At 48.2% G+C, this 20,130-nt stretch overlaps 1 protein-coding gene across 5 annotated transcripts in view; it reads left to right on the top strand.

Annotated features, from left to right (window-relative positions):
• Nucleotides 1–20,130, top strand: part of ANKRD26 (ankyrin repeat domain containing 26) — a 915,250-nt gene that overhangs the window by 888,208 nt on the left and 6,912 nt on the right. For all 5 annotated transcript variants that reach the window (XM_069627947.1, XM_069627948.1, XM_069627949.1 and 2 more), the window contains one exon: nt 7,984–8,029. In XM_069627947.1, coding sequence (XP_069484048.1) covers nt 7,984–8,029 — 46 coding nt within the window. The remainder of the gene's footprint in view (nt 1–7,983; nt 8,030–20,130) is intronic.

The raw sequence follows: 20,130 nt of genomic DNA, 5'->3' as shown, positions 1-20,130 counted from the left end.
CTATTGAACAAAGGCAAACCTCATTCTGTCAATAGTCCATCTGGCTTGTGGGACATTTTAAAGATGTGTTACATGTCTCATGTGGGGTCATCACTATAACATTACAAGCAAAAAGCTGAAATGTAAGCAAATTCTGTTAGGTTAGAATATTTTTGTAAGAAACATATGAACAGTTTCACTTAAGTAACATTTCATCACTAAATGAGGATCCTGCCTCTAGTTTCCTCTTTTAATTATTCATGTGGTATTACAGGGGCTATGCCTGACATTCATCATAATTTGCTGTGGTAATGTATTGCAGAATGGTGCAGAAGTTTGGCGTTAAGTGACTAAACGACCTCACAAGATTGGATTTATTTTCATCATCCAAGTCCTAGTCGTTGCTACCAGGCAGGTATAGTTCCTTTAAACATAATTAATTATCCATACTCCACCCCTAAACTGACAGACCTATCTTGCCAATTTGAACATCAATGTGATGATTTTGCTGGATGCGTTATTGTAATCTTCAAGTCAAGGCCAGCTCTTCATCACTTATAGTGCAGCAGCAGCTTAGCACCTACATTTATGTTCCTCATCTTTGAATTGGCTTCAGGATCAGACTGGATGTACAAATATTAAATCACCACCAGGGGGAACAGGGTAGACTCCATGCTTCGATCTGTTGCAGCCTTATCAGCACCACTTGCCCCATATGTGGCATAGCCAGTCCATATATGAACCCCCATGAGAACCGATGGCTCGGTACATTTTTCTGCATATCATAGGCACTGCAGTGGTAATATTTGCAACTTGTTTTTTCTACAGAGTGAATTTGTAGGCATACGTTTGTGATGAGAGCTTTTTGGTTTGAGCTTTTGCCAGAAAGCCAAACGGCAGATGTCCGTATTGGATTGCCACCAGCACTGTTCAGTACCTTGAGTAGATCATAACACTAGACACCTGTGGATCCAGCAAGCAATGCCTCTGATGCCATCCTGGAGGGGGGGGGCATAAAAGTGTTCACTGTGCTTAAGGGTATTGGGAGCCATTGTTGTGATGTTTACCCCAGGTCCGGCTGTACAACCTGCCAAGAAGGCTAAAAAGAAAACGTGCATGAGACTAGCTACCTCTGGACAACTTAATTAATCTACACGTTGACTTGAATTTTTAAGTCTGACTGCAGGAGGGATGTTCTTATCCCCTTCAATAGGGCACTTCAGGGACCCATACCTTCACGCTGGCAAAGCCTTCCTCTCCACCACTTGTTTCCAAGAAGGTTGCTAAGAAGCATTCATTGACTGCTCGGTACCCAGTGATCCTCCCTACACATTCTGCACTGGGAGCCTGATGGCCCACACTTCTAGTACTAAATCCTCCCTCATTGCCTTCCCCAACATGTTGCCAAATAACCCTTTTAAGAAACTAGATTCTCTAGCAATCGGCGGCTTAGCCATTGGCAGCTTAGGTCTTCATGCAGCCTATACCTGATGCACCCTCACAGAGGCATACCTAAATACACAAGGCAAATATCCCAAACTTCTTTTACAGGAAGTTGCAGACCGATATGGTGGATGTGTATGTCTGATTTGTTCATGTGATGTCCAGCACAAGCTTATGGCATATATGCTTTGGCAGGAAACACCTTTTCTGATCAAGGTGTGGGAACTCTTTAGAAGTTAAGGGTCTTCTGGTAAAAGGCAAAGTTGCTGTGGCTGTCTACCTTAACTTCTCAGAAAACCATAACATTGGGAACATCCAATCCGAAACCTCTTTAATGACTAAGAGTTCAATCCTCTGTTACCTGTCGGGGTAGGATTTCAAGGTACCTGGAAATTTGGAATGGGGTTAACTCTAACCTCTGCCAAAACACCCTATCCTCCCCCATTTCCATTTACACATGATACTGTTTTGTGCCAAGTTCTTGCGGAACATCTCTTCAAGGGTGCTATTGAGACGGTTTCACCTCTGGTGCTCATTTTGCACTGGTATGCAAGACATTAATTGTTGTCAAGAACAGTGAAGGCCTGCTGCCTACCATGGATTTTTCTCACTTGCACAAGTTCTTGAAGGAGAATTGGTTGATGTATCTGAACCTCCAGGGTGTGCATTGCCACATTTCTGCCCAAGTGTTGCACAGGAGGTTCTTTGTTTCATAATCACAGGATGCCACCAACTGTTGATTTCTCCGCTTTATAGCTTGCCATCAGCCTGTGAGTCGAAGGTCCTGGCTGTAGTGCCAGCCTACCTGAGGAGGGACAGTGCTTGCACCATAACCTATATTGGCAGCTAATTTATCAAGTCCAAGTCAGCAGCTTCGGTTCCTCAACATTTCATGAGGACATGCACGTCCCACTGATTCTTTTTGAATTTTAGGATGCCCCATCAGTGTCCATCTAATAGGATTAGGTTAATAGGATAAGTGGTGAACACTCCAATTGAGAATGCTTTCCCACCCACTGAGAGAGGGCCTGGGACATTTGCAATGTAGTCCATCTTTCAGCTGGGCTCTCAGATGAAGGCTTCAAAGTTCCTCCACCTCCTAGGTATCGTGGTCTCATGCATTTGTAGGCTTCCACAAGTATGACTGTGGATGAGGGCTCTATGGCTGCAGTGGTCATTCATTTGTGGACATTTTGACAAACTGCTATGTCCCTGCCAGAGTGTATCTCTGGTGAGCTTCTCTGTCCATTCTTCACAGAGGGCAGCCATTTCATCACCAGTGGCTGCTACTGACTCCAGTAACCCACACCTCTGTTTTTCAGTTGGGGAGCCCGTCTGTCCTACCGGTCTGTCAGAACAGATGGGAAAACGTTGCTTCACTTCAATCTCTTGGGGTTGCTCTACCAGTGTTATTGTCACCAACAGGTCTTACTTCATGCTTCAGTGCGAGTTATAGAGGTAAGGCCTGTCCGCCCCCGGATGCCACCCTGACAAGAGGAGCCAAAGAAACACTCCTGCCGAGGTAGCTCTACGGATGCATGGGTATAGAAATGGAGGAAAACTGGACCCAGACGACAACTCCACTTGCGGTCTAAAGAAGAAATCTTGAACTCCAATCAAAAGGACACAGGAACAGCAACACGGAAGACAAATGGGCGAGCAGCAGGAGAAGGCAGGGAAGTAGCAAAGCCAAGAGTAGGGCAGAAGAAAACAATAGATGGGAAGGAGAGCCCAGAGCAAGAAATGCAGCAGACAAGAGCCAGAAAAAACTTCAGGGGGAACAAAGAATTACTCAGAGGATGAGTGTCCATTCACAATCTCCTTTTACTTCCTAATCATCGTAGAAAAGGAAGCAAAAGAACGCTCGCAATGTGCGTAGGGCGCACAGCATGAATGAGGAGGCCATATTGGAATGGGCGTGAGCTTTTCCAGCAAGCGTACAGAGTCCAATGCAACCGTGGCGAAATCCTGATATTCATGCTGGCAGCTGTCCTTCTGAATATCAGGCGGAGGTTTCCGCTGGTGCTTATGGTCGATTCCACCATGATGCACTACCTTACAAGAGTGATGGTATTCGTTTTATGCAATCTGGTTCTGGGTCCAAAGGGAACAATGCACCTTCTTGGTAGCTCATTGGGCACAAAATAGGAACATATTAAGTAATGCGTTGAGCAGGCATGAAGCAGCTTCCCATGCATGAGAGCTGTATTAAGATGTAGCGGAGTCCATCTTTGCGATGTGGGTTCTTCCTGTAGGCCATCTGTTGCCTGCGTGTCCTCTGATCTGCTCCATACTTTTTCCCCTCACAGGGTCTATTGGGATGCTCTGGTTGTGGATTGGCACTTCAATCTTTTCACCAGTGCCCTTAATACGCCTCTCTACTAGCACTTTAGAGTCTAAACCCATGCAGGTGCCAGAAGACAAACTTTAGAGAGACCATGAGCCTCTTTACATGCAATTCTTTGTTTTACGAGTTTCCGTTCTGAACCGCTTTACACCCTCTCCCAAAATGGTCCTTGCACTCCCCCAGACATTATGCTCCCATCACGTTTCCTGTAGCAATCGTGAGGCTGCTACCCCCAAAGCCCTTTGCTACCCTTAACTCCTTCTGCTTGGGTTATGTGACAAATCCTTCAATGTTGTCCCTTCTCCCAAAGGAGGAGCCCCTTCCCATGAGACCAGGGAGGTGAGATTGCTACCCGGTAGTCACCTGGGGTTGGTACATGGCAGGAGGATTGCATGGCAAGAAACTCCCCCTATGGGGACAAGGACGACCATCTAGGGAGAATGCTGTTTTACATCCCTCGCCCAACACCCTATACACCCTTCTACCCCATGAACCACACTTATATTTCACACAACTCTATGTATGTCTGTAAGACTGAAATCCCAGCATTCACTGAGATGAGGAAGAGTAGGGTTGATCTAATAAACACTTCCTTGAGATGTGGTGGAACGAGGAGGGGGTGCTGAGCCCTGAAGAGCACTTGGAAGAGCGTGAATGAGTGTTCTAGCTGTCAGTGGCCCTCTCGAATAAAGACAAAGGAAGAACTTACCCAATTCTCAATTCCTCCGTGGAGGAACTGAGAACACAATGGCAGTTCTGTGCGGGAAGAAAAGGCAGTTGTCCAGGACACGGGCCAAGAAGGAGAGGCATCCAGATACGGTCTTACATTGGCTGACCAGGTAAGAAGCTGGCACATCAGAGGACCGGATGAGTGCAGGAGCCTGACAACACTGTCGAAGAAAGACGCGCAGCCTGCATGGGACCAACAGCTGCAGAGCCACCACAATATGCCAGAGAACCACAGAATCTATGCAAGACCCAAACGCAGAGAGGCACAATCCCGAGACCAACCTAGAGACACTTCCCTGAAGGTACACTGGATACCAGAATGGTTGGAAATCCAGAAGGGTTGCAGAGGCAACAAGAGGGGAGCGAAAGAGAAGTACCCCAATACAGGGGCAAGAGGGAAATTCCCTGTAAAATATCAAAGGAGAATAATAATCACCCAGAAGGAAGCAGAGACCGAGGCCTGGGACCCTCAACAAAAAGGGAAGATCGTAACCAGTCCTCTTCCTCGTGGCAGTACTTGGCAAAGAAGTGATCCAAGTCTGCCAGGAAAGAAACATAGAGAAACTCTGGTCTGGGTGCTGCACCCACAAAATAAGATCAATATAATTCATCTTCGTGGCAGTGCCTGGCAGGAGAGTGAACCAGGTCTGTCAAACACAAACCAGAGGGACTCTCTGTTCTGGGACCCGCAACTCGAAAGGGAGAATAGTACTAGTCATCTTCTTCATGGTAGTACCTGGCAGGGGAGTGAACCAGGTCTGCCATATCGAATTTGCTGAGAAAAGCCAGGGGAAGGGAGTCATTCCCCTATGGTGTTTGTGAACTGTGAAACGAAATATGATAAAGACTGGGGAAGGGAGGCATTACCCCTGGTGTTGTGAACTGTGAGAACGAAGCCATGGGAGCCATTCTCCTGGTAGTTGAACTTGTAAAGAGGATCAAACCAGTGATCCAGGGGAAGGGAAGTTATTCCCCCCTGGAGTAAAGAAACAGTGAACTTTTTGATGCAGTAGGGGATATCAACAATCAGTTGTTTGTAAAGTACTAAAACCAGGGGAAGGGAATCATTCCCCCTGTTAAAGAACTTGCAACCACAACCCCAACTGTGATATCCAGTCCAGGAGGAGGGAGTCCTTCTCCTGGACCAAGAACATTGGTGCAACCCTTTTAGTTTAGTTATAAGTGTAAGGGACTGAGATATGGACGTTTTGACACAGGAGAGTGGACTTTTAAGTTACAAAGATATCCAGACAAACCTTTCAGCACTTTAGTTGAGGCAAGGAAATCCCTCATAGATATAGGGAGACCAAGGGTTTCTCTTTATTTTGATATTGAATAAAAGTCTATAGCAACCACTATGCCACCTGTTTATCAGTCGCCTCCTTCTGCACCCTTAGACTTAACTATGTGATTTTTAATAGTCTGTATGAACCCTTGAGTAGCCCTTGCTGGCAATTTCATGTGCTCTTGTGCAGTAACCACCACTCACCAGGTAAATCCCTTTGTTTATCTCAGTGTTCATGCATTTCCTTTGTAGTAATTTTTCTGAGCGCACTGTAAACAGCGATCATTTCACATGATATGAAGAGCATTGTTCTGCTGGACATGTCCTTTAGTCCTCCTTGTAGGCACCCCTTGAGGAGGAGATTTTCTGCGGGCGAAGGGTAGCCACTGCCTGTGTTGGTCCAACCTGAATCTTAATGCATGGCTTTTGAGAGGCTGAGATGCATACTTCCAAAGTATTGTTGCTGTGGTGTTGTTGAGGGCCTGAGATACCAGGATTCAGAGTGACCGCTCAGAACATTTCTTGGTAAGGTGTTGTCGGCCTTAGGCCCTCTACTAAGGCTGTTTATGCCACTAGGTGGAACATATTGTACATTGTGTGCTTAAGTAAAGGTTGTGGGATTTCTTTCTCTCTCTCCAACTTCCTGTGCCATTTTCTTCTCTGCTTGAGTATCTTTGTCTCCCCTATGCCCTGGGTCTTTCTCGCTGTATGCGTCGCTCTGTCCTTCTGTCTGGGCCCCCTCCCCTCACACTTCCAGGGGTGGGTGGGTCTCTATCAGCTTGTTCTCTTTCATGGCTCTTGTCTATAACCAATAGGTGTGTTGAGTGGAAGGTTTAAATTAATCTTAACCATTGGCAAAGCTCTGGGCAACCTTCCGCACCACTGTTTTTAACCCGTCTGCACCAATGCAGAGGCGGACCAGCCATATACAAATGAGTATTGAAACGGTCACCAATGGGAGCAGACTAGCCCTAGATGCTATGGCACATCCCCTCTGCACAGAAATGCAAAGAACCTCAGACACGTTTCGACCTAGGTGGGCAACATCAGTGAGGTGAGGCTTGTTTTTCTATGGTGCAGCGAGCAAGGGGCCCACATCTGTACATACCACCTCTCAAATAGGGAGACAAACTAAAACTCTTTCCTGACCCTGACCCTGTACAACCCCGTAGTCTCCTCACTAGCGTTCTATTGCTTCCTTGCCACAGCCTTCTAGGGTTTTCTCTCCTAGCCTTTTGAGTCTCTTCAATGGCCTACTGCAACCATATTCAGCTCCTTCAGCAGTCTTTGTCAGCCATCTGAAAAAAATCTCCTTCCACAATACCCACTTCTTTTTATAGGGCCTTATCCCTGCCCTCCAGTCTCTGTTCTAGGGGACTTTGGGCATGTCTCCCTATGCAATTGGTAGGGAACTTGGTTGATTGGCCCTCCCCCGGGAATGGCTTGCAGCTTTGATGTGAGACTTGAGATTGGTTGGTCCTTTCCCATGTGTTGGCCACATCCTTCAGAGGACTCCCGTAGCCTAACCTTTTGTGTATCTGTTTGTAGACCCCGTCAGGTGATTAGTTCACTCCAGGTTTTTTCTTGTTCATTCTGGTCCCACTCTCCTCCCTAGTGTGGATTTGGATACGATTTCTGCACCCTCACAAGGGGAGCCAGGTTTGTAGGCGCTACCAGCGCTGTAGAACTTCCCTTTCAGGAACGGGATCCTCGACGGTAACAGTGCGATAAGTCCCTTGGCTTTCCTATGTCGTATGGTCGGGGTAACAAGGAGATTATCAGTTCGCACCCCCCTAGGAGCAGCATGGCTGGCTTGTGCCAGCATCTGGCCTGCTTTGCAACCCCACCTTCCAGGACTAAAGTCAGGCAGGGGATTTCATCACACTACGCAACTTGTTCTTCCACAATACACTATTGCAAAGTATAAGATGTATATCATGACATGATTTCCAACTTGGGGAACAATGTAAAATGCTGATAGATTCCATCTGTGTTAAATGTTTAAAATGTTGCTTACCATGCTATCTGTATCAAAAGCTGCTTGTTTGCCTCACTCCCTTCCTCCCTAACACCTCCTGCTACATCCTGCATTGTGCTCATACACTCATCATCCAGACCTGGTTTTATAGTGTGCTGCATGACTAATTGTTCACTGTTACCACTTAATTTATGTTAATTGCATGTGTCCTACTTCTTTCAGATGCAACGGGAGCTGGAAAAAAATATCACTAAAGAGCTGGACCAAGGTATGTTTCTTTTTAACTTCTTTTCTGAATGAGGGCAACGTTTAGGCAGTGAGTATTTGGAAAAGGTAAACCACCATGAGCTTTGAAGAATTGTTGCAACATGACGCATGCCAGATTGCCATTGAATGTTGACCTAGAACACATGCGTTACCAATTAAGTCTTTTGGTGGTAAAGAAAAAGCATGGTGTGAAAGAAGAGATGCAAGAACGAAAGGCGGAACATTGGGAGATCATTCAGGTCTTAAGGGCCTAAAAAGGTTAGGTGAACCTCCAAAGCTTGAATGGATTGCAGCACGTAGCATCAACAAGGATCGAAAAAGCATGAGTAGCAGATCCCGCCTCACAGTGATGAGGGAAATGGAGGATGATAGACGAGAGGCAGAGAGGTATTCAAGTTGCATAATGTCTGAATTTTGTATAAAGGGTGTTAGTTCATGTGGTAGCACAGTGAAAACTGCAGACAGATGTGAATTGTATTCATTATAACTCTAGTATGGTGGGTCCTAAATAGTGCAGGACACACTTTTTTGTATTCTCTTAAGTCTCAATAAGGAGGCATTTGAGATATGAGCATAGTCTAGCCTAGTGAAAAGAAGGTGCTGACCACAATAACAATCAGGGGAGAAAAGGTAACCGAATATGTTTTAAGGTGTGCAGGTTGTTTGGGACAGCAGAAAAGGTTTCAAGCATGCAGCATCTGTGATTCTTGTCCTTGCTAGAGCAGATTGAGAGGGGCCTGGATAGAGTAGTGCCATGGTGGATGACAGGGATTCTGCTGCACTGGGTGAGGGGGATGTGAGAGGGATGTTTGTCAAGTTCTGGATGTGTCTTCAGTTTACTTACTGGAGATGGTTCTGCAGAGTCAGCATGAGTTACAGGGCCCCTAGGAACCTTGTACTCTAGCAAGGTACTGGTAGTATGCCAGGAGGCATAGAATGAGAATGTGTGCCTTAAAGAATTATGGCATTTAGCAGTGTGGCAAAGCTTCAGCTCTGATGGAGTAAGAGGGACAGTGATATCCAGAGGCGAGAGCCCAAATTGCAGGAGGTGCAAAGACCCTGCATAGAGCGAGAGAACAAAGCAAGCAAGCCTACCTCACCAAAAACTCACCCTGAATCATTTAAATTCTACAAAAAAGTGGCTGCCTCCAAATTCATACTTCAACTACCTTTAGCCCGATCTTCAAATATCCCTCTCTCTAAATCCACTACTGAATATCTCCACCACATCTTGTCAAACTGTGGGTTCATGCGCTCCCTCCGAAAAATGATCAAGGCCTTCCTCCAAAATCCCGTTTAACAATTTCTTCAAAGCCGTCAAAAAGATAAGTTGGATGTTATAGAACATTTGGCATAAATGTCAACCCCCCGCCCCAGCAAAAAGCACAATCTGATGCTCATGCCGCCTACCACAAAGCTAACTTGGCTGCCAAGAAGTTCTATCCCAACAAATTGACAGAAGCTATCAATATTCCTTGAGGGGTCTTCAAACTGTGCAGCCTTTCATCTCACCAGCATTCTTCACCTCGATAATCCTGCAGTCTCAAGATCTCTGTGATAAGCTGTCTTCATTTGAAAGGTAGAGAACATCAAAAAACATTGCACTATTGCTTCCATGTTGCAGAAGCCTGATACCATTCCTCCAACAAGTTCTAACAACATGCCTTCCATTCCTACCTTTATACAGATCTCAGAAGATTCACCTACGCGTTTCTGTAAGTGCTGCGATCAGCAAGAGACTCATTTGACACTTGCCCCTCCTCAATTGCAGCTACCCATGCTGACGTACGGTCTTGCCTGGTTTCCAAATTAATCAACAGCTCTTTATCATTGGAAGTGGTTCCAAATACTTGGAAATATTCACTGTTCACCCCCTTGCAAAAAATGTCTCCCTGGATCAGATTTATCTGGGGAAACATCCTACCAATTGCTGGCTTCTTCTGGAAAGTTAAAATACTAGAAAAGGTGGTCTATGCCCAGCGACAGAAACCTGTAAACAATAACTCGCTCCATGAACCTCTCCGGCCCCCACCTCAACACATATTTAGTTTGATTTAATTGTGGGATGATACTTTGCAGCTGACCAATTCTGGCAACCTATCCCTGCTGATCGTATTCGACCACTCTGCTGCCTTCGACAGTCAACCACTCAACCTGCTCCAAAGACTTAAGTCAATAGCAGGGGTCTCCAACCATGCGACTACTATTTTTATTTTCCCTCCTAGAGGACAGAAAAGCGAGTGTACTACAAGGCAAATTCATCTCTCCTACCAGGTATGCACCTGAAAGAGTGCCCCAAGGGTATCCACTGTCACCACTGTTCAACATCTTCATGACACCACTAACGGACGTATTAAGGCCACATCACCTTCTTCCATTTCCATGTGGATGACACATAGATTTACCTGTGTATATCAGGTGATAAGGACCAGTTATACCCCATCTCAAAAGTACTTCTAGACATTGGATGAGTGACAGTCACCTGAAGCTCAATCAAGACAAAACTTAAATCTTAGTAATGGCACTGTCCCATGTCCTCAAACAAATACTCTCTCTGCGCCCCTCCCACCTTCTTTGGAGATACAGTAATCTTCAAAAATTTGGTACAAATCCCTGGTGTTTTGTGGGATCCTGAACTGCTAAATTAATGCTATGGTAAAATAAATCCACCTTTTTCCAGATGAAGCTACTATGAAGGATTCTCCTGTAAATGACACAGGACAACTACCCCATCGTAGTTAGAGTACTTGCTATCTCGAGAAGACTGTTGTGAAATTCTCTATGCAAACCTCTCTGCTTAACAAACTAACTGCCTTCCAAGGGTCCAAAACGCAACACCATAATTTTCTTCCCCCCCCTAAAAAGCCTTGACTTCCTGTCATCATTAATGGTGAGGGAATCATAGCCCAAAATCTCAGAAGAGCCGCATGTTGCAGCCCCTGATTTGTATATGAACAGTTGATGACGGACACCAATGAACCTGAAATAATCTGTTCGGCCTTATTTGTGATTTACTTCACAGAGCTATTGACATTGGAATGCTAAGCAATGCTGGTTCAGGTTCCATCTGCTATTTCCTTCAAATGATTCATCATCATGATAATGTTTATTTTGGACACCACCCATAAACCTGTACAAGCAATGTGAAAATCCTATTTAATCCCATGCAAACAATACCTAAAACAGTTTAAAGAAGGATAAGATTTTCATAGTGCTACATATCATAGTAGGTGGCCAGGTTTTCACAGCCGATCTAAAAAGAAAGTGCTCTAATGAAAGTACCAATCTTAACTGCGTCAATCACTTTTTTAAAAGATGACCATTTTATCTGAGTCATCTTAAGGTCCTGTAATAAACACACTACTGGGGAAAGTAAATATCATATGTATTGTAATGCAATAACATTTGAATCCTTCAGTGGATGTTGGCAGGACCCCCGCCATTACATAGATACTTTTCAGGCTGCAGTTATTAATGTCCTCCAACCAGGCATGCATTGTGGGCTTCAGCACACTACAAGCTCTTTACCGGGTTCTCGCGCACTCTTAATACCATGGTGGAGTTGGAGCCTGGTAAGTAGCAATGCATGGTTAGTCCTCCGACTGAGGAAGATTCCGGATCACCACCTGGATCTGTGATGCATCCCCTAGCAGGCTTACCAACGTGCTCCTTCAGTAGTCTCTGGATCTTGCCAACTTCTGAGCTGCAGCCCCCATCGGCATCCTGCACCTATACCCCTTTGAAGACTCACTTTTTTGGGCTAATTGACTCGGCCACCTGCTATTTTATTTTCCTGGCACTCTCTCTGCTAACACAACTCCTCTCTAGAACACCATCCTAAAGCTCACGCTAATGGCCACCTTCTGCCTTTTCTTATACTGGGACATGGGATTCAAGTACCTCAGTAAGGGCAGAGATTTGACCCTTTCCTCCTCAATTCTAGCTCATGGTAATGACTGGCGTTCTGTGGGCCCACCTCCTTTCCAAGTGTCTCCCATCACTTATAAGTGATACTTGTTATCTGCATTCTACAGTACTTTGTGTTATTACTTCTCTGCTGGCCGAAGGCTCAAAAGCAAAGTCCATATCTTTAAACGTGGCAGAACTAACATTGTGGTATGGCGGTCCTGTGTTTCCGCTCTGTGTAGTTCCTGTAATAGTATTATTTAATGGATTGCATCCTGCAACTGATTCCTTGTGTTCAATGGTTGTTCACAGCCACAGCTGTCATTAGAAAGCTTTGACCAGCAACGAGCATGATGTTACTTTGCACTGGAATGCCATGACTCCAGCAGTCATGTATATATAGACCACACCAGGCCAAGTGACCGCAGTTCTCCCCCCACATGCTTGTCACATGTCTAAAATTCCAAAACCTCTAGCTTCGTACCTTGACTGTGACTCCAAAATGTTGGTGGTGGATGCTCATCAAATCTGTCTTTTGTATTTGGAATCTGATCATGGCATGACTGACTGCCGATCCTTCAGGGCCATAAACCCAAAGTCCCTGAGGGAACGGGTGGCAAGCTTGTTTATGCTATCAAATCCCTGATTAGTACTCCTCCTAAACAGAGGAGTCGGAAAGACAGTGTGTTTTCGGATTCGATTAACCCAAGATTATTGGGCAAAGATCTTGTCTCTGAGAAGGAACCAAGAAAAGACAAAAAATGAAAGCAGCACTAAAAAGGGATCCCCCTCTGTGAGCGAGCCGCACCACTCCTCTTCCTGTTAGTAGCAGGAACACTGTCGCTGCAGGAGGGATGACAGGCTGGATCACTCCTATGATTCACCCCCTAGGAGCCAGGTATAATTCATCCTCTGTTGAGCAGGGGGATCATTCAAACTAGAAATGTTGCACATATTTGTGACAGCTGAAGTGCTGATGGTGGTTACCTCTGCACATGTGCCAGATCCAGGGTGCATAGCTCCTGTGTCTGGCAGAGAGACCTGCAAAAACAGCACTGTTCCAACCAAGAAGAAAGTTAATGAGAGCCTTTCAGCACCAGCACATGATGTGGAGCCATTGTTGAGCCCTTTGTCATTGAGGTCCTAGGGCTGGCCAGTCAGAATGTACGCAGGGTAGACACTTGGATACACCACTGTTTTGAGTGCCCATTTTCTCCATTCCATGTAGAGTATTTGATGATGATGATGATGATGGTGACGGTGACCTATAGTTTATGACTTTGACCCGGAGCTAGGTGTGTAATACACTGACATAACTAATCTGGCTGCAGATCTGGGAGGTGCCAGGGGACGGGACACCTCCCCAGAAATTGATTTTATGCAAACAACTTATTATGCACATCCAAATGCAGCATTTTATAAAAGTATGGCAAAGATAGTAGAGTGCTTGGGACTTCTCGCCCAATCAAGATTGGTGACCCAATATGATGTAAACGATATTTGGAGAAAGATCCCAAAAGAAACTCTTATAGCCCTTCTACGTAGTTATTGCTGATGCAGTTAAGAAGGTCAAGCTGAACCCAAACTGCTCCAGCTGTAAAGAGCTGGTCATAAAGTACAGATCACTCTCTTTACCTGGCATGTTTGGGAGGCACCCTAACCCTACAGAGCTTGGTGGGTCAAGTGTCTCCAGATTGTCTTCAGCAGGCTTCAAGTTGTCCAACTGGATAGGTGAGTGAAGAATTGGATGCAATTCAGTGAAAACTGTCTGACTTGGACAGTTTGGACCTGAAGGCAGTTAATATTTGTATGCTCTTGCCAAGTTAACTTATGTGCTGTGGTCAGTAGTTTCCAAAGCAGCGGCTCATTTGCCGGAAGGAGACGCCAGAGATGGCTTTTTTGATTTCATTGTACATGGTGTTATGAATTTGGCAATGTCATCACTCCTTCTCTGGGGAACCTCTCTTCCAATGTGGCCTTGGAAGAGCAGCTGCTACCTGATCCCAATCCCAGGGGTGGTTGCCTGAGGGAGGACTATATAGAGAGAGAGGATCCTTATGGGAGGGAGAGAGACCTTTGGAAGGAACATGATATGCCCCTTTCCACTTGGGGAATGATATCCCCCTAAGTGCACAAACTGTGATGGCTATTGTGATGATGGACCAGTTCAAGCCCGTCATACTGATAGCAGAACTTCTTTTGACAACTTGTGCCAAAACACTGAGACCAGGGGGAGCAGGGGAGTAATGCAGAGCACTAAAGTCCTGCAATCGGAAGTGCGCTCTGGTGGTTGGAAACAGCACAGCAAGAAAGATGGAGTCCTACTTTTCCCAACGCGGGTCGGGAGACAAAGAGCACAGTAGCTGCAGCGGGAAGCACAAGCACTTTTACCAGCACCGTCTCAAAGGTCCAGAGGGAGAGAGTTTGCTGCATGCAGACCGACAGCAAGGAAGGCTGATGAAGAAAGGTCTCGGCACACGGAACACCGAAGGAAAGACTGCCCCGCTGGAAAGAGGGAGAAGCATGGAGGACACTGAAGCAGTTAAGCTATACCAGTGAGCCCACGGAAGGGGCGTGGGACACTGGGGCGCTTTTTCGGCATGTACCACACAGCAAGAGAAAGCAGGGGGACTTACCAGGTGCCCCTGAACAGGGGAGTTGGGGCGCTGGGTGCCTTTGAGATAGAGGCAAAGCAAATGGGGTCAAGTACCCAATGTTGGACACAACTGAATTGTTGTGTGCAGAATAAGTCCTGGCAGGAAAATAGACCAGGCAGCCCATTGCAAGTCTGGAGACTGGCACCCCAAAGAGAAAGAACATTGAAAGGAACCCCTGGCAGGAGAGTAGACCAGGTTTAAGGGATTGCAAGTTTGGAGACTCACACCCAGAAGGAAAGTTGAATGCTGCAAAGCTGGGGGAAGGGAACCTTACTCCCTAGGATGGGAAAGTGATTGAACTATGATGGGATAAGAGACTCAGGGGATAAGGAAGAACCATTGAGTGTGTACGTCTAGGGGAAGAAAGCCATACCCCTGTGATTGGCAAGTTGCCTTTTGCCAAGGAAAAGTACTGTGATTGAGAGCTGCGGTAAGCTGAAAACTCAAGTGAAGGGAAAACCTTCCCCCAAAGACTTTTACCCCTTTGCACATTTTCTTAGGTTTGTCTTGGGTATTACCCAAATTGACCTTTTACAATTGACCTTTTGCACAATTGACCTAATTATAGTGGTCCGAATTGACCTTCTGTACAATTGACCTTTATATTATTTTAGTTATTTTATGTATGTATTGGGTTGGTTTTGGATTATAAATAATATAAGGGGATTGGGTGGGGGGGGTTTGCAGGGTTTTTTGGATTGGGTGGAGGGGTCCAAGGGGGGTTTCCACCCGCATATATGTCCTAAATGACCTTCTAAATTAGGTCCATTCTCCCGAGGTCAATTCTCCCGAGGTCAATTGTGAAAAGGTCAATTAGTATACAACCTTAGCTTGTAAGGGTCAGGATAGGATCTTGGACACAGGACGGAGAACTCATTATTTTTTGGACATTCTGACATTGACATCCTTTAGTTTCGTTGAGGCAGGGAAACCCGTCATAGTGTTAGGGTGACACAGGTCTTTCTCTATAACCTTTTTTTTACTTTAATAAACGTCTATAGCTATCATCACTATGCCTCTGTGTCCGAGTCTTACTCCTGATTCATTACAATGGTAAGAATCCAAAGTGGATAAATCCCTTGAAAAATGTAATGCTTCTATAGCTATGGCAAAGTCATTGGGATTGGTGAGCCAACGTTCTACCACAGCCCCTTCTTATTCACCATTCTTATTTAAATGATGAAACTTTCGTTATAGTCTTTCTTTTCTGTGGATTCCCCACATCTTCCACCTGTCCCTTCCTCAAGATTCCCTCCTCTTGGAGGAGGCCAAAAAGGTCTTGGCAAAATCAGCCATTGAGCTTAGCGGGCTGAGAGTGACAAAGGAGTAATATTGTTTGGATGCGCCAAAGTGAGACTGGGGCTTGCACCCCACCTTCAACCTCATGAAAGACAAGTTCAAGATGGCCACCCTTGCTCAGATCTTTAAGATAGTGTGCAGAAATGTGTTGTAAATGTCAATCCAGGGATATGCATTTCGGCCCTATGATAGATTGCAAGTGCCGAAAGCCTGGACAGTCAGTGCAGCCAACAATATAAAAGGGCCATAGTTAAAAGTCATTTCACTAGTTTAAATCTTCTTGATACAGGATGCCTGATGTAGTTCAAATGTTCACTTTTCCTCAAAGGCTTTTGAGGTTTTACATGTTCTCCAGCATGGGGTCTGGCATGGATTCACATGCTCATGAATATTCCCCGTCGTCAGGCTGGGAATCCTCGGTAAAGAAAAATCAGTATCAGTTTCGTTTCTGATCGGTCTTTCGTAGTAGTAACCAATCACTGATCTCTGCGTCATACTGACCACAGCCAATGACTGCCATCTCCCTAAGCCCCGCCTCTGGCAGCCATCTTCAGATTTTTACCGCACGTTCAAGTGTTGGGATCCTCGTGCTATTGCTCTCGAGCTGTAGTGCTTTTTTCACACTTTTTTCTTAGGAAAGTTTTCTCTTTTTCGGTCAAAAGAGCCTCAAGCTCCACCGTTTCTTTATCCGATCAACGGAGACCCGTGTCGGATTCTTCTACGCCCCTCAAGGGTGAAGATTTCGTCGAGCCACGCTTTTGGAGGACTCAAGAAGTTTCTCAGGCCCATCTCGATCATGGCCCAGGAGAAGGGAAGCACGACACCCGGAAAGCTGTTCAGGGTCTGCCCTGGATGCCAGCTTCAGAATGTCTTTAAGGAGGACGAACACTCCCTTTGCCTCTACTGCCTGCATGAGGACAAGATGCACGTGGAGAAGGACTGTGCGTTTTGCAGCAATATGTCGGAGCGGACCATGAAGGACCGCCTTCTGCGTCTCGCCAACTGGCTGGAAAGGAAGAGCCCGTCAGGCGAGAAGAAAAAGAAGAAGTCCGAGCGGTCTTCTAAGACCTTTGAGGGCGCCCCGGCGACGGGGGTCCAACAGAAGGCCAAGCACTGCGAGTCCGCTGGCACCGGGAGCGCCGAACGGTCGGGCTCTACGGGCGCCAGGCAGGGCACATCCTCCCCGGCGCCATCAACCACATCCTCCCCGGCGCCATCAACCACAAGCCAACGCTCTGGCTCGGGTAAGAGGAAGTCCGAGCACCCGGCGAAGCTCCTGGAGAGACCCTGGTCGAGCTCGAAGGCCCCATCGGAGGGAGAGCGAGGCGGTGACCCTCCCCCAAGGAGAAGGTGGTGAGCGCACCTAAGGTGGTGAAAGCCTTGATCCACCCGGCCAAGGCCTCTATCGAGACAGTCGCGGCGGCCCTGGCTCAGCCTGTGGAGGCTACACCAGTGGTGGCGACCTCGGGGCGCAGAGTCTCCCTGCCACCGCGGAGGGAGTCCTCTTTCATGCCCATCGACAGGACCCCTGTGAAACCTCCGACGGAGAAGAAAAAGGGGGGGCAGGAGGTAGTTGTGGATTCGGCCTCAACCTCTGAGGAGGAGCTGATCGAAGTCTTAGGCCACGGCGTTGGGGTGGAAGAAGACCAGCCCGTCGGGACGGATCCCAACGTAGGAGACGACAGAAACGTCGAGGGTGCCGACGGGGCTCCTGACCGCCCGTCGGAATCCCCTCAACTCGGTGGCCATTTTGTTGGCTATACAGTCCTTATGCTCTGAGATAAGGACGAGATTGCCGTTACCACCAACGGAGGAACCGTTCCCGACGGGGGACCCGGAACCAGGCCCTTCTGGGAGCCCTCCTCTTAAGAGAAGAAGGATTCATCCTCCACCTCCTTTCAGCCATCGCGCCCTGCTCAACCCTCCTCCCCGTCCACGACCCGTGGGGATGATACAGGGACTGACATGGCCGCGACGGGTACAGACGAGGTTTACGACGAGGATCTCCCGTCGTCGCCCCCTCCCCGGGCTTCCCCGCCCGACGAGATTGGATCGTTTCACGCCATGATCGCCAGGGCATCCGAGCTTTTCCAGCTCTGCCCGGAAGAGAAGAAGAAAGAAGGTTTCCTTTATCAACGGCGCGAGACCAAGAGGAAGACGGTCCTCGCTGTACCTCTACTGGACGATATCTGGGATGAGGGCCTCGCCCTCCTCAAGAACCCAGCCACAACGCCTGCGAGAAGGGATCGGTACGAGAAGAAGTACCGGGTCCCGGACGCGGCCCCCTTGTGCCTTCGGGCACAGCCGACCCCGGACTCGGTCGTCTCCGTGGCGGCCAGGAAGAAAGCGGAGGGGGGCCTCGGCCTCTACCTCAACCTCCCCGCCGGACGGCGAGGGAAAGAAATTGGACACGATGGGACGCAGAGTCATCTCATCGGCAGCGACGACGATTAAGGCTGCCAACGCCTTGGCTATCGTAGCCCGCTACGACAGGGAGTTGTGGTACAAAATCGCCCCCCTGCTGGACTTCTTACCAGACAAGCGGGCAGAGGCCCTAGAGATCCTGCAGGAAGGAGAAGTGGCGTCTGACCACGCCATTACGATAGCGACGGATATCGCTGACACTGGATTTCGCCAGTTGGGCAACGGCGTGTGCCTTGGGCGGCGTGGATGGCTCAAAGCAACTGACTTCCGTCTGGTCGTGCAGACCAGAGTCTTGGACATGCCGTTCGACGGGAGCAACCTGTTTGGGAAAACAGTGGACGATTCCCTACAAGCCATCAAGACGGACACGGAGACGGCCCAGGCTCTTGGTGTTCTCCAGCAACGACGGCCGCCCTTTCGGAGCGACGGAGGCAAGCAGGGTGCCTCCAAAGGTTCCGGCGGCGGATTTTCCACCTATCGTCAAGCGGCCCGTGCTCGAGTTTCTAAAGAAGTGCCCGCGCGTCCCCCCCGTGGCCAGGAAGGAACATCACGTCCCTCAACTTCTCTTGGAGGTAAAGGCGATGCTCAAAAAAGGCGCCATCGAGCTCGTCCCAAAGAGGCTTCGGGGCTCCGGAGTTTACTCAAGATACTTCCCCGTGAAGAAGAAGACAGGAGGATGGCGTCCCATCCTGGACCTACGACGACTGAACAAATTCATCAAGCCACAGAAGTTCCGGATGGTCACCCTCCAGCACGTCCTGGGTCAACTGGAGGAGGGCGATTTCCTGTCGTCGTTGGATTTGGAGGATGCCTACTTCCATATCCCCATCCTAAAGGGACACCGAAGGTTTCTCAGATTCGTGGAACAAGGGCGTCACTACCAGTTCAGAGCCCTTCCCTTCGGATTGAGGTCAGCACCCAGGGTGTTCACCAAGTGCCTCGCACCGGTGGCGGCGTGGCTGTGCCTGGAGGGGATCCACGTCTACCCCTACCTGGACGACTGGCTCATCCGAGCAAAGACAAAGGAGCCCGCCGCGGAGCACATGGCAAGGACCGTCCAACTACTCACGGACCTGGGATTCTCCATAAACTACGCCAAGTCCCACCTGGTGCCCGCGCAAGACACACTGTTTCTGGGAGCGAAGCTCGACACAGTGTCGCTTCTGGCCTCTCCGTCGGAGGAAAGGACGAGGGCCATCTTGGGCAAGGTGCAGCGGATGCTGGTTGCGGACGCGGCCAGGGTGAGGTCCATCAAGTCCCTCCTTGGAATGATGTCTTCTTGCATTTATCTCATCCGCCTGTGCAGGCTTCGGATGCGCCCGTTACAGGAGTTCCTGGACGCTCGCTGGATCCAGACGACGGGCAGCTTCGAGGACAGGATCACACTCGACGAGAGCTTCCGACGAGCGATCCGGTGGTGGGGCACCCGCGCGCATCTGACGGCGGGCATGGACTTCCAGACCCCGGGCCACCAGAAGACAGTGACCACGGATGCCTCCCTGTAAGGGTGGGGAGCGCACACCGAAAACCTGCACGCGAGGGGTCTTTGGCTGACGGTGGAGAAGTCCCTCCATATCAACGTCCTGGAACTCCGTGCAGTGCTTTGGGCCCTCAGGTCCTTTCTTCCGTCCCTCAAGGGCAAGGTGGTGAGGGTCTTCACCGACAACACCACCACCATGTTCTACATCAGGAAGCAGGGCGGTACCAGATCCCCAGCCCTGTCCAAGGAGGCGCAGGATCTGTGGCATTGGGCCGTCGCCCAAGGGATGTTTCTGGTGCCGTTTCATCTGGCAGGAATAAAAAACACCATCGCCGA

This window comes from Ambystoma mexicanum, chromosome 12 (assembly GCF_040938575.1).
Source record: "Ambystoma mexicanum isolate Mex_15411 chromosome 12, UKY_AmexF1_1, whole genome shotgun sequence".
NCBI classification, from domain to species: domain Eukaryota; kingdom Metazoa; phylum Chordata; class Amphibia; order Caudata; family Ambystomatidae; genus Ambystoma; species Ambystoma mexicanum.
This window is presented reverse-complemented; position numbering and strand designations above follow the sequence as displayed.